At 35.2% G+C, this 15701-nt stretch overlaps 1 protein-coding gene across 3 annotated transcripts in view; it reads right to left on the reverse strand.

The window, feature by feature from the left end:
- Positions 1–935: 935 nt before the first annotated feature.
- spn-E (spindle E) overlaps positions 936–15701 on the reverse strand; it is a 61188-nt gene continuing 46422 nt past the window's right edge. For 2 of the 3 annotated variants that reach the window (XM_072301717.1, XM_072301718.1), the window contains exon 20: positions 10986–14164. In XM_072301717.1, the coding sequence (XP_072157818.1) occupies positions 13115–14164 (1050 nt within the window). In that variant the 3' untranslated portion in view covers positions 10986–13114. Of the gene's footprint in view, positions 7038–10985; positions 14165–15701 lie in introns of those variants that run through there. The other variant, XM_019053706.2, reaches the window with a different exon arrangement.

Genomic DNA, 15701 nt, shown 5'->3' on the forward strand with positions numbered 1-15701 from the left:
CATCTCTGATTTTACTAAAAGTTATAGGATTGTGTTTCTCTTAGCTATCTATTTCATACCTCAACGTAAGTTACTGTTGCTAACTCAAATGGACCACCTCCTGGCCAAAGTATCGCAAGTGCTATTTGGATCGCGTGAAGCGGGAAGGAACCAAGCTACATCAGCTATTGTCAAATTTAATTGGGCTCTTAAATTTTTTACATCAAACAGTCGTGCAAATGTCAGTAAATTTTTTTCAGAATACGAAGTTAATTCCTTAACATTTTTTAAGGAATCTGCACAAATGCTCTCTTGTCAAAAATGAAATTGCCGTGTTAAATTTGGCAATAACTGATGTGGCTTGATTCCATTCTGCTAAATGCGGTCCATTTGTGCTCAGACACCATGTTGCCAAACCTCTTAAATTTGCCCAATTTTTTCAGAGAAACTGATGAACATAATCACTTAAAAATTTGATTTATCATTTCTTTTGTCATCAAAAATTCTCAATATGTTCATAAAAGTATGTGCAAAAATTTTAAACAAAAAATTAAAACCCTATTGAGATGTAGGGCAACAGAGTGTCCAAACATAAATGACCCTTGTGATACTTCCGCCAGAAGGTGACAATATCTCCTGGAACTGTCATCTGACCCAAGTTTAATAGAAAAAAATCAAGTCATATTGAAATCGAACTGAAAAATGAGATTTTAAGTTTATGTAAGGGTAAAGTTCAACATTAATTTTCACTTTTGAACTTTTTTTCTTTGCGTTGCATTTTTGACAGGAGAAAAAATACCGTTAAGTTCAGCTCTTAACTTCTCCCAACTCATGTTCCAAAATCCTGACTTGGTTCCTCTCCTTTTTATTCAATACAATCAGAGATGAAAGTGTTCTGTAAGGGAAATTTAGGTACATTTAGAGTTAGAGATGTCAAAAAAAGTGAAGAGCGAGCATTTACTGGAAAAATATGTATTAAAATAATCTCCATAATAATAACAATTGAAATTCGAGGCTTATGATGTAGATCAAGTATCAAGCCAAGTGAGAAAATCTTAAAACCACTTGATAAAATCTAAAATGAATTAAAAATTGAATCGGAGCACAACTGTTTCTTCCTTAAAAAAGTAAAGTACAAGGGCACATTTAATTTTCTTTGTAATTTTTTCTATTGTGTCATTTTATCATGATAATAATAACATATTGTGCTGGACTTTCGTAATTTCAAGTAATGAGGTTAACTAAAAATAATGACTGCCGTTCACATAGAAAATCACTGATCGCAAAATCAATAACTTCATGTATGAAACAATCGTACTTTCACACATTTTGTTTGAACTATTTACTTAATGAGTTACTGAACACATGAGGAACATCAAAGATATCTAAATGCTAGTAAAAAGGACAAGTTTGCTTAAAACATTTCTCGCATGTGATTAATTAGGATTACCATTGGTAAGGTGAACCTAACCAACAAGAAAATTAATTTCTCAGGGAAAAAGATGGAGCCGAAAGGAGGAGTTGCGTTTTGGGCCTTTTCCGGCCCCACCTGGATTTTGCTAAATATTTCATATTTTCAAAGTACTAGTTTTAGGTAGACTCTGTGCCAAATATTAGACCGAACGGAGCCCATGCAAGGGCGCAGCAGCGCCTCAAACACAAAATCCTGGAATCGAAAAACAATTATTTTCGTCGACTTTTTCGACTGTTATCACTCTTCCAACACATGATTCTTATGTATTTTTTTGCGTACTTTTCGTTTCTGGCCTTTTTAAAGGCCTCCGATAAATTTTAAGGGGCCTTATGGCCCATTGTTGCCATTTTTGGCCCATTTTTAGAGGTTTTTTCCATTTAACACATTCAAAACTCAACTTAATCCAAAAACTGTGTACATTTTTGAAAAGTACGTAAAAAAATGAATAAAAAATGTTCAGTAAAATTTTTTCCTATGTTGCCAAATTTCCGAGAAAATTGGTCCCAAAGTGTCGAAAACGGCAAAAAATCGATAAATCGCCGCGTCTAAGGTTCAAGAAAGTGGAGTACATTTTTCATACTGTACCAGATAACAGCTCTTATCCATCCATACAACATACTAAAATATCATAGTTGTACCTGGATTCCCACGATGTGAAAATTGACCGAGATGCCGATTTTAGCGGCCTTTTTATACTTGAAGGCAGCTCTTTTGAATGTTTTTCGACCTTAGTCACCCTCTTTGGGTGTGTACTATATGTATTTTTCTACGTACTTTTCATATCTGGCCATAAAAATGGCTTCCTGTGAGTTTTAAAAGGCCTAACGGTCCATTGTTGCCAATTTTCACCAATTTTTAGGGGTTTTTTTCAAGTTTACGTGTGTGAAACTTAATTTAATCTAGAAACCGTGTACAATTTCGGAAAGAACGTAAAAAAATACATAGAAATGTGATTTGTACCTTTTCCCTACGTTGCCAAATTTTCGAGAAAAATCGTCCTGAAGAGTCAAAAATGCCAAAAATTGGATTAATCATCACGTCGGAGGTTCCAGGAAGTGAATTATGACATTTATGTGGATCGTGGGACACTTTCTCCACGCATTTTCTGTTCTTCGGTATATTTGGCCTGTAGCAAGCATCTTGAGAACCAAGGATTATCTCGAGGTTACAGGAATAAAGAGGTGAACTGGAGTGAAGGATAAAGTAAAAGCACCTTGAGGGCCCGTTTTGTCACGTTCATCTGCGCCATTACATGTTCCTTGAGATGCATTGCAATTTTCCATTTTCGATACGTTATTTGTAGTGAAAAAAAACTCGAAATTCACTTCCTGGAACCTCCGACGTGATGATTAATCCAATTTTTGGCATTTTTGACTCTTCAGGACGATTTTTCTCGAAAATTTGGCAACGTAGGGAAAAGGTACAAATCACATTTCTATGTATTTTTTTACGTTCTTTCCGAAATTGTACACGGTTTCTAGATTAAATTAAGTTTCACACACGTAAACTTGAAAAAACCCCTAAAAATTGGTGAAAATTGGCAACAATGGACCGTTAGGCCTTTTAAAACTCACAGGAAGCCATTTTTATGGCCAGATATGAAAAGTACGTAGAAAAATACATATAGTACACACCCATAGAGGGTGACTAAGGTCGAAAAACATTCTAAAGAGCTGCCTTCAAGTATAAAAAGGCCGCTAAAATCGGCATCTCGGTCAATTTTCACATCGTGGGAATCCAGGTACAACTATGATATTTTAGTATGTTGTATGGATGGATAAGAGCTGTTATCTGGTACAGTATGAAAAATGTACTCCACTTTCTTGAACCTTAGACGCGGCGATTTATCGATTTTTTGCCGTTTTCGACACTTTGGGACCAATTTTCTCGGAAATTTGGCAACATAGGAAAAAATTTTACTGAACATTTTTTATTCATTTTTTTACGTACTTTTCAAAAATGTACACAGTTTTTGGATTAAGTTGAGTTTTGAATGTGTTAAATGGAAAAAACCCCTAAAAATGGGCCAAAAATGGCAACAATGGGCCATAAGGCCCCTTAAAATTTATCGGAGGCCTTTAAAAAGGCCAGAAACGAAAAGTACGCACAAAAATACATGAGAATCATGTGCTGGAAGAGTGATAACAGTCGAAAAAGTCGACGAAAATAATTGTTTTTCGATTCCAGGATTTTGGGTTTGAGGCGCTGCTGCGCCCTTGCATGGGCTCCGTTCGGTCTAATATTTGGCACAGAGTCTACCTAAAACTAGTATTTTGAAAATATGAAACATTTAGCAAAATCCAGGTGGGGCCGGAAAAGGCCCAAAACGCAACTCCTCCTTTATAGCCTCTGATCAAAATATCTGAAGCATGAAGCATAATGAGAATCAAGGAAGACGAGCTATTTTCATGCACTCCATCACTAAATAATACACAAAAGCTATTCTTCACGACTGGATTGAAACCTACCGTAACAGGTGCCCGCACTTCACAAATTTACCCACACTCACAAATTATCTTGGTTAAAATGGGTGACTAGATAAGGCCTGAACCAGAAGATAACATCACATGACTCCTCTTCAAAATCTTACATAGAAAACAATTCACACAATAGGAAGTTCAGAAACCAACTCCTGAACTAAAAAATAACAAGTATTTTTGGAAGTTAGGCCATACAAATGCCGTCTTTTTTATTTTTGCCATTAAATCAATGTTAATTTTAAACACCTTTTTCTTGTTTTGGAGTTGATTTTGAGACATCTTATTGTGCTATTCGTTTTTGAAGAGAAGGCATGTCATGAAGTGCTATAACTCATAACTTGTGTAGTGGCCGATTCTCCAATGTAGAGATAACTGTCTGGTTAAAATTCTGCTAGGTATGTAGAGATACTTAGAATTTTCAATGAGTTAATTAAAATATAAAATTGTTATTTCTAAAAAGAAAGTTCTTGACCTTCCATGGAATGGTGTTACTTATTCATAACAATGTTTTTTTGGTATTTTAAAAGTTAAATTATTCCTCTAAGGCATGATGTTGCTGACTTTTATCTATTATGTTTTTTTTTTTTAAAAAAAAAATGATGAGCAAATGTTCGAAATAACTAAAAAAAAAAAAATTTCGACTCTATGTTTTTACCAAACCTACAATATAGATCTGCCTCCCTCAGAAGCAGAAACTCAAAATTAATCCATATCACAGGAGGTTAAAATGGAATAAAGGATTTCAAACTTTATAAAAAAGTACTTCTCAATGGTATTTCTATAAATACAGGATGTATCAGAAAGTTGTGGTTATGAAATAACAGAGAAAAAAATTTGTTATAAAATTAGTGCAGATTTAGACGCACCTTTGTAGATTAGGGTAATTCTAAAGAATAAAGTTGTCTAGCAATCCACAAAAAATCGTCATAAGGTAAGCACCAAAGAGAGGACTTCAGTCTCAGTATTCAAGCTTTCGGACTCCTGACTGAAATATAGTCTGGGGCATAAAGTAACTTGATCAAGAGATTGTTCCACTTTTGAACATCACATTCAGCAATATTGCTGTCAATACTGATAAAACACAGATCATCAAAACAATTATGGAGACCTGCTGCGGAACTCTGGTGAGACTTAAAAAACAATTCACAAAAGCAATCATAACCACTAAGCTTAATATTAAAATTATTACACTCATGCAACAGGAAATATAATACGCTAACACCTTTTTTTCAGTTCAATATTCTTAGAGCCTCCAAACTAAAGTGGCTTTGTTTTGAAACTGTCAAGAGTGCAGAGTATTTGTCTTATTTGATCAAAACGACTCACTAAAAACATTTATGGATATCACAAAATAGAAATTGACTCAGCCCACACCTGAGTCTGATACGTGAATAGTCAAGGCGTAACAGAAAAACAGCAAATATAAATCTCTAATAAATTCCTCTCACAAGTAAGTAATTTATGCTGTTATGGTGAATCCAGGCGATTGCCTGATGTACATGCAATGCACGTATATCAGGCAAGTTGAAGGTACATATTACAAAATTACATCCTAAATCTAAAAATAAGACTAATTTGGAATTTTCCTCGGGATTTTTCCAGAAAATTGAACCCATGGATAGTAATTTACACTTGAGACAAACATTTCAAGAGTACATTGAAAATTTATGAAACAAAAGACTCAAATTAAGAATAAAAGGGCAAGGAAAAACTCGCTCATTGTTTGATGATATCGATGAATAAAAACTTTCCTAGTGCATTATTATTTACTTTTAGGCGATCAAACTTAGAGCTTTAATATACAATCTATTCATCCGATCTGTTTAGTTCACCAAATCTCAATGAGTGTCATAAAGCAATAAAATGATTACAAAAATTTATGGATTGACATCAATGTAAGGTAACAAGGCTTGGTAACAACATAATTTTACCCACAGAGAAGTCAAGTCACATGAACCTCATTTGCTGAGTACCCTCCTCCAATTTGTGTATCAAATATTGATGGTTTATGGAGTATTTTTTATGAAACAGGGCTTTGTTCTGTTAATTTCTACTGGGGCCAGGAATATTAGTGTCCCAGTGCCGACTTTTTTGTTTTCCTCTGCCACGACCACGGGGTGTGGGACAGTCAAATTTCATACCAACTTGACCGTACGACTCAGTTTGAGACCTGCCTTGCGTTAGAGCAGGTATCACATTCCTAACTTCCGGGAAATTCTCTAAATTCATTTTAAACATTTTTTTCTCCTTCTGCCTATGATGTGGTAACATGAGATGCATCTCAATTTTTTTGCGGTTTTTAAACTCTACATTATTGCACAATTTGCAAACACCATCAGAACGATCTTTAATGTCACCTTTTGATACTTTGTAGAGTTCTAAAAGATTTCTACGTATTTCATTTCTCACTTCCGGCGGTTCGTGTTCTTCCAGCAAAACTCCTGCATGATATTTAAAAACTTTGGTATCATCTGTATGTTCCTCATCGACTGGGATCAGCCTCTTGGATGGCATACGGCCCATGTGAAAGCTTTTGCACGGGGCATTAAATTTTGGAAATATCGTCTACGTGTCAACAAATCAAGCAAAAGCTCTTTCACACGAGTCCGTTTAGGCAGAAGTTCTCTGAATTCATCACCACCCATATTTTGGAACAACTTGTTCAAATAAAATCTAAGGCTATTAATTATCTTTATATCATTATTGTCTAACTCTGCATCAAAAACCACTTCAATATCATTAGTTGGGTTGTAGGGTCGTTTTGTGATTGGGTCGTAACCGAGACCACATACAGCACCAGTGATTTTAGTTTCATATTTGTTTAGTCGCAGTTCTGCAGAGGGTGCGAACAAAAGACACAAGATCCCGACCAGCCCTCCTATGTTGGGCATAAGCGTGGTTTCCCTGAGGGACAGATGTTCACCATTCTCACTGGTACTCACGAAACCTGCAACTATCAGACGATCGTTAGAGTTCTCAGGTTCTGCATCTAGGAGAATCGAATTCACAGAATTCCAGTCAATATTGGAGCTGGCATGCCTTGTTCCTTGGCTGATTGGGTGAACTCTCATCTCCAACGGTGACACAGGACCTCGCAAGAAAGCCTGGAATGAGAAATAAACTTTTTGTCAGTGGTGGAAAACTTTGGTAACGATAAATTTATTGTAGCCAAAGAAAGACGTTGTCCATCAAATAAAATGGGTGCAGTCATGAAAATGGATAAACAAGGGATAGCGATTGATTAAACCCAACAACTAAATTGATATTTACAACAGAGGGTGAAAGTTCAGAAATTTTCCCAACCATCAACATTATTTTAACTGTACAATGTTGACTGAAGCATTCAAAATACTTTAACTACATATACAAATTACCTAAATGAATGTTTTGATTAAAGGGTACAAAACTTACCTATACGGGTATTTCAAGAGCTATAGAGCTCAAATTTTGCCGACATTTTAAACGGTTTAACACTTTTCCATCAAGCTTTCTTGCAAAGCAAAATTCTGGACAGATTTTAATGAAAACCTTAAACCTTTCATGAAGTACTATGAATGGTTTCTTAAAACTTTCTTAAACTTAGATTCGAGAGATCTTTGAAAAAATCAATGCTTAGCTGCATTGGGAAATTTCTACCGAATACAATCCTCCATTGTTCGATAGTCATTCCCCAAAGTAGACTTTACCTGAGAATGATCTGAGATCATCCAGTCAAGCAACCACCAAAAGATTTTGATTTTTTTTGTGAACTTTAAACGCGCTATTAACATAAAATAATGAAAGAAGGTCTGGCTCATGAATGCCTGTTAACATCAAACTTCTTTGAGGGAGTAGGAAAGAAAATATTTCTTATAACTTTAATTCCTGTTTTATTTAGTAGTTAGCTTGAAGGCTTTAAAATTTTTTAAAAGCCTCAATTTTTTTCATCTGTGACTGTCCACAGGAGAAGGGATCTTAGTGCAGACAAACTTGAGATTGACTTAAGATGTGAGATTGATATTGGTTGGAATAAATACATACAAGAAAGTTTGACAAACATTTTAGCATTAGGAAGTTAGAAACTATGCTGGAGTTGCAATGATTCGAAGTTTGCATATCAAAGAACATACTTTTGAGTAAAAGCGATTTATAGTGTTTACCTACCATGATCAGGGCTCAAAACCGCGTGATTAAAATGCACCTTACTTTACATCCTCTACTGTTACTAAAATTAATTAAAACCGTGAATCATTCTCAGGAAAATCATTGAAGGAATTCTTGAAACAACAATTTTATAATTTTGAGGTGTGGACCTGGTCATCATAGATGCTCTACTCCCAAAATGAACTGACAAAAAGATGGTCGGCAAAAAAGTTTTTGCAACGATAAAGTCAATTCAAAATATTAAAATTCTGAAACATAATTGAAATAAATGTCTTCATAGTTCCACTGTCAACATACTGTTCATTGAAAAAGTGACTTTAAGGTAATTCGATGGGGGCCATTTTTTGTGTCAGAGCGACGTACAATATATCAAATCGATTTCTTCCATAATTTCAGCTACTTGTCATTTTTTTCGAATTTTGAGATCGCACTTCTGTTATCATGAGACCTAAGAACTCATGTACCAAACTTGACAAAGAAATTCAACGTAATAAAGGCGTGGTTATTTAAGAGGGAAAATATCGCATTCGAGTGCAGTTTCGATATCAGTATCGAATGCGATATTTTCCCTCTAAAAAAACTACGCCTTTATTAAGTTGAATTTCTTTGTCAAATTTGGTACATGAGTTCTTCAGTCTCATGACAACAGAAGTGCGATCTCAAAATTCGAAAAAAATGACAAGTAGCTGAAATTATGGAGCTATCAATGCGATATACACAAAAATGGCCTCCATCGAATCACCTTAATCCACAAAAACTCGTTTAGTTACAGATACTAAAGCATCAAAAAGCATACTAAGAACTTTTAGCAAGGAAACATAACCCTGTATTATAACGGTTCTGAATCGAAAATGGTCTCGAGAAATTTATTAAAAATTTGTATCAGCCTTGTTCAGGTTACAAATTCTCTCTGTCTGCGTAAAAGTAGATATAAATAAAGATGCTCGGAATTCATTCTTTAGGAAGAGAAAGAGACCAGAGAAATTTTTCTTTTAAGTTCTCAAAATCTGATTTTTTGATCCAACTCAGCAAAAATAACTTCACTGAGAATTTTAATTCCGTAAATGGTGGTCCCTTTTCCAGGGTTGTCAGGAAATTTAGAAAATGGAATTCCCTGACATTTCCCTGATACATCTGAATAAAGCTGCCTGACATTTGAAGATACGTCATGTGGCCAAAAATACTTAATTTCATTCAAATAGTTTTCAGTCAAAATTTGTTGTTCTAAACGTCAAATCTATTCTAGGAAGCTAATAAAGGTGAATTAACAATTTTCCCCTGACAATTTCGTGATTTTCTCTGACATTACCAGGTTTTCCTTGACTTTTTAAAATTCCCTGACTGTGGCAACCCTACTTTTCTAGTAGACGGCCAGAGTTAGTGAACTTCGAACATTTTGCGTAGGTTTGGGAAAATTCTTTAAATGCCTCCCATCAGTGATGATCTAGTATGCTGTAGATTTTATTGATTGGAGGATTGTTACAGAAAAACTGGAGAGTCAGGCTCATTCTACGCTGCATTCTTTGCAGGTGTGGTCTTTTTCTCTTACTTGCCTCCTAGAAACATAGCTCGAGTCCTATTTTATTACTCATGTCTGTCATGCTTTTACAAGCACTAGTAAAATTCAAAGCATTGAGAAGCATGTGATGCGAAAATAATGAAGATCATGCCGTAGCGATGGTGAAACTGCAAGAACTGTATCTCGTTTGCATGTTTCAAAATCTCCAATTATATTTTAGCAAAGAAGGAAAAACCAACGTTATAGCTTGAAATTTTCTTTGATTATTCTTCATAAAGGGAGGCAAAAATTGGGAAGTTTTCGAAAGATGACACTGAGTGTATTTCTATTTAAAAATTATATTCGACAGAAAGTTTGCAACGTTGAAAAACCGAGATACGCATTCCTGCAATTTCACTGTTGACATCTCTTCCAGCATAAACAGCTGCTCAAACTGATTTCCTAACACTTCCAAGATTTGTTGGGCAAAATTAGGCCTGACAATATTTTGCTGCATACACAAATTAGCAAAAGAAAATACGTCCATACACAAAATTCCGAATTTAATGCTTCCATAAAGTTCCAAAAATTCAGAGAAAAACAGAAAAATATTTTCTAATTTTTATAGTTTTCTCAGCAGCAAACAATGCAAACCCCAATTTATAAAGGCAGAGAAATAAAGTTCCAGGGTGCAAAAAATATTTGAGTGTGCATGGCATGTGGAAGTCCGTAAGTGCATGGGAGAAATGTTGTAAAAAAATTCTGCTTAGTTTTTAAGAACAAGAAATGAGGAAAAAAGAAGAATGAACTGATTTTTTTTAAAATTTTGCGACTCAACACATACTTTGGACCTTTTTACTGAAAGTGGAATTGGAGGTTGTGAGTTCGACAAAGTTTCGCTCCCAAGAATTTTCTGCACCCTTGCGGCCCAATTGTTGCAACTATATTGGCACAACAACGCTAGACATGGCCCTTTCTTCATCATGCAATATATTGAATTTCGATGTCTTATTGTGCTGTTTTCAACTTTCGATAATCAGCCCCTTGATGTGGTTACGTCAAATTTAATATATCCCCTTTAGACTCTTTTTCCCTTTCACCACGAATCCAAAGAAATTTCTATGTATAAAGCAGAACTATCGAGTCAATCAGAATTTCTATTACGGTTGTTTCTAATAAACATTTTTGATGAATCCTCGCAAAGATGTTTCACTACTCACTATTAATGCTGATGTGCATTATAAATCAGTTTCTTAGAAGAACTAAATACAACAGTTATTGTTCCTCAAAGACACAGACTGTGTAGCAGGGCAATGTAGCGGTGGATCTTGCACCATGATCTCTAAGAATCACTTTAAGGTTACAAAGACCTACCTTGAAATTAGCACATAAGTGGGAGTACCAAAGAACATTTAGAGCAAATATAAATTTATTAGATTTATCTAATAAAAAATAACAGAGATTAAACTTTTAGAAAAAAAAAAAAACTCCAAAGACGAAAATATTAACAGCTTGTGAAAAAAGTTTAGTTGTTTGATGGAAGAATAAAAGTCATTAAAGAAGCAAAAACCTTAAAAATAAAAGTTTGTTAGATTTATCTCATAAAAATAACAATCATTAAACTTAAAAAAATTAGAAATTGAAAATGAGCACAGCTTGCGACATAAGTTGTTGTTTGAGAGTAGAAACATGTCATTAAATATACAAAAATCTTCAAACCTAAAAATACCAAAATTACATAGGGTGTCCAAAGAGTTTTGCACACTTCCGGATTTTGAGCGAACGAAAGCAGCTATCGATTTGCTGTTTATGTGTGCTTAAATTAGACCTAATTACCAATAAAATGAGACGAAGAACAACTCTCTAGCTTAAAAAATGACTGAGATACAGGGTTTTGAAAATGACATGTAGTGTGACCGCCTCCCGGATTTTTAGCTACAAATATGTTTATCAAGGGAAAAAAAGTTAAATGAGAATTGAGTGTTTTTATTGAAAAAACTTACAAAATCTTACAGAAATTGACGAACTTCAAGTTTCTTCATCGGATGACACGGATGACTCAACATTTGGCTGTTTTCCGAAGTATTTTCCACCACTTTGAACACAAAGCTTCAGCCGCTCTGTCCAATTCACAAGGATCGTCTTTTTGAAGTCTTCTTGACGGAGGGTTTTGAAGCATTTTCGAACAGAGGTTTTGATCTAGGCTATGGAATCAAACCGTGTGCCTCTCAGAAATTTCTTTAACTCAGGAAAGAGCCATTCCAAAGCCTAGATCAAAACCGCTGTTCGAAAATGCTTCACAACCCTCCGTCAAGAAGACTTCAAAAAGACGATCCTTGTGAATTGGACAGAGCGGCTGAAGCTTTGTGTTCAAAGTGGTGGAAAATACTTCGGAAAACAGCCGAATGTTGAGTCATCCGTGTCATCCGATGAAGAAACTTGAAGTTCGTCAATTTCCGTAAGATTTTGTAAGTTTTTTCAATAAAAACACTCAATTCTCATTTAACTTTTTTTACCTTGATAAACATATTTGTAGCCAAAAATCCTGGAGGCGGTCACGCTACATGTCATTTTCAAAACCCTGTATCTCAGTCATTTTTTAAGCTAGAGAGTTGTTCTTTGTCTTGTTATATTGGTAATTAGGTCTAATTTAAGCACACATAAACAGCAAATCGATAGCTGCTTTCGTTCGCTCATAATCCAGAAGTTTGCAAAACTTTTTGAACACCCTATGTAATTTTAATACATATACTTTATTATGGCACTTTTTGTTTAGAATTTAATCAGATCTTCCGAGTATTTGGAATGTATAGCTAATACAAATATTTGCACAAAAAACTGGTCTCGGTTTAGATCAGAAATCGTTCTATTAAAAATATCTTCTTTAAGGTAGTTTCCACCATTAACATCCTAACTGTTTAGAAAAAAGAAAAAAGAAAATAAGAAATAAAAAGAAAAGATTAATGCACAAGTACGATTCGTTAGATTAGGTTCAAAAACTAGAGAAATATATGCTTGAAAAAAAGTGAAGGTAGAAATATATATATAGTTCATAAAAGGGTAATATGTAAGAGTGTACGAAGGTAAACATTGGAAAATGAAGATTTCCATTAATAATGTTTCCTTCCGGCAATTTTTGTGAGAGTCCAACACTTCAAAATTAAATACTTGAAGAGAGTTTCAATGACAGTTGTTCAAACCTGGCAGTGAAGTTCTGATTATTTGTTGAAACATGGGGCGATTAAAGAGCAAGAAGTTCCTTACTAATCAACCGCCTCATCAATACAAAATTGAATGGTCGTATTAACGTATTGTTAGTCTAATTCTTTTGGTGTGCAATTGCAGGGAGATCATTTCAAAGAATGTAGTTTCAGAAATACACAGAGCGATGAAAAAAAACTCCCTTGTAGGGGAGACTCTGGCTGGAATAAATTTACATTTCTCATATGCCTTGGCAGATGGCAATTTATGGATGAAAAATGTACACTTGTGTCAAATAGGGTCTAGCCACAGTCAACTAGTCAGCAGTTGACTCCAGCCTCAGTAGAGTAAGTGAGCTCTGTTTTCTCTCTTACCAGTTTTTCCTTTCCATAGACGTCTCTCAAATCTTTCCTCAGCATAGCCGTAGGACTCAGACCCAGACCTGCCTTGTGGCAGAGAGGGTTCAACAAACGCAACTTCTGGGAACTTTTCTAGATTCATGCCGAACATCTTGAATTCATTATATCTGTGATCTCGTAAGGAGAGATGCAGTTTCACGGCAATTCGGTTTTTCAACATTAAATTGTTGCACAGTTTGCATGCTCCAGAGGAATCCCTAGTAATTGTACTTTCATGAGTCACAGTTGCTATTTTCCAAAGTTCGATTAAACTTTTACGAATTTCCTTTATGGCTTCTTCCGGTTCAGTTTTCTCGAGATGGACTCCAGCGTGAAGTTTAAAAACGTCCGCTTCGCCAGAATAAGTGTCACCAGGCACCATTACATGTTCGCGCGGAAGAGCGTTCCATTTGAACACTTTAGTTGGGGTTTCCAAGCTTTGGAACTTGCGCCTCCTCGTTAGCAAGGTGATCAAGTACTCTTTCACTTTCGACTGACCTGATATGGCCTCAAGAAAATGTTCACCGCCTGCATTGCAAAAATACTTATTTAACCAAAACCTGATCTTGTTGATGATTTCGATATCCGTGAGCGTGAGTTCCGCATCAAAGTGTACTTCAACATCGTTCACGGGATTGTAAGACTCATTTGTGACCGGGTTGTAACCTAGCCCGCAAAGTGCTCCAGTGATTTTAGTACGTTGCTTGTTGACTCGCAGTTCTGCAAATGGTGTAAATAGCAGGCACATCAGTCCAACCATTCCGTGAATATTGGGCATTAGGGTTGTATCTCGGAGGCTTAGATGGTCACCCCCTTCATTCGTGCCAACAAAACCAGCAACTAGCAGGCGATCGGAGGGATTTTGAGGTTCTGAGTCCAAGAGAATTGAATTAATTGAATTCCATTCAATATTGGGAATTGCTCGGAGTAAGCTACGACTCATGGGATAGATTTTCATCTCTAGAGGAGAAGAGGGACCTCGCAAATATACCTGAAATGTAAAATTGGCTTGCATTAGACGAGTATTCAACAGCTACAGAACATTTTCTCAGACACGGGTTATCAGTGGTTTTTTTATTTAAAGCAGTTATATTATATATATAATTATATATAAGTTATATATATGTATAAGTATTATATATATAATTAGAAACAAGACCAAAGTAGCCTGTATTGTTATAAGCAGCTCATTCCCGTTATTTAGAGTGGGATACTAAAGAATTGGATCAAAGCATTCACAAACCCCCAAGATGGAGTTTGAGACCTGTCAAGAAATGGATGATAAAAAATACATTTTTCATAAAATTCCAACGTCATATTGCAAGAGTTGTCAAAGATTGTGTCCTTACATTAAGCAAATTTAAGAGAGCAGAGCAAAAATAAATCAATAATGAAAATTTCAGAGAAAAACTACACGATTCTTCAAAAAATCTGAGTTTCCATAATTTCTTCATCTTTCGATTCCCAGACTTCTTCTGATTTTTCCTGACTCTAATTCTTTTTCTCCCCTCCCCCCTCCTACGATTTTGTTGATTTCTGGCTAACTGCTGCGAGCGAAATTACCTCACAATTCCTGAGAATTCCTTTACTTTCCCAGGTTGCTTTAGAGGCCCACCGATAGATGTGACTCAAGTAGAGAAATCAACGCAACACCACAGTCCTTATTCCGAGAAGATACCTTTCGAAGCCAAAGAATTGTACGGGTTCCTCTTTTTCGGGTGAACGATCAACCAAGAAGCAGGGTTACTGACTTAACAAAACTCTTAAGAGTCATCACAAAACGGTGGAACGCAACAAAAGTTGCCGATTCAAAAAAGGAAAGCGAACTATTTGCCAAACGAAATTGAGAAAGAAAAATTTTGATTAGGTTCTAATTTTAGCGTCGTGTTCTCACGACCCTTGTTTTTTAAAAAAAAATAATAAACAAAAACAAGTCCACGTGAAGCTAAAATTGTTTATAAAAAAAAAAAAATCAAAAATTCGTTTAAAAAAATTATAAGTAAATTTTTAAAAAAATTGAATGAAAGCGAAGATTGAAAATCGGAAATCAAAAATGAGTTCTTCCTCGTATTGTGTTATCACAATCCTTATTCGAGAATAAGTCCACGTAGAACGAAGAATGACTCAAAAATTTCAGTCTTTTTCAAGGGAATAAGTTGAATTGTTGGTAGAGTCCTTCGAACATTTTGGAGTAGTTATTAAAAAAAAAAAATAAGTATGAAATTACGTAATGGTTGAAACATAGGGTAGCAATAACCGTTTCTGATTATGATAAGCTAAGTACTTTATTGCCTATGAGACCATAGTGTTATCATCCGTTAGAAAAATACGTAACTCCTTTATCTCAGGGTATTTCCTTCGCTGTAAGCCTAAAATCATTAAGTTAATGTTATTTAGAGCATTTGACCGTTTAAGAATCTCTTTATCAGAATTACTGATCAATTTTAAATTGAAAACAGCGAAGTTCCGAAAGATTTTCATCTTATTACTTACATAAGTCTTACATTTGATGGTCAAATCATATAGAA

The sequence above is a fragment of the Bemisia tabaci genome, chromosome 6, assembly GCF_918797505.1.
Source record: "Bemisia tabaci chromosome 6, PGI_BMITA_v3".
Lineage (NCBI taxonomy): Eukaryota > Metazoa > Arthropoda > Insecta > Hemiptera > Aleyrodidae > Bemisia > Bemisia tabaci.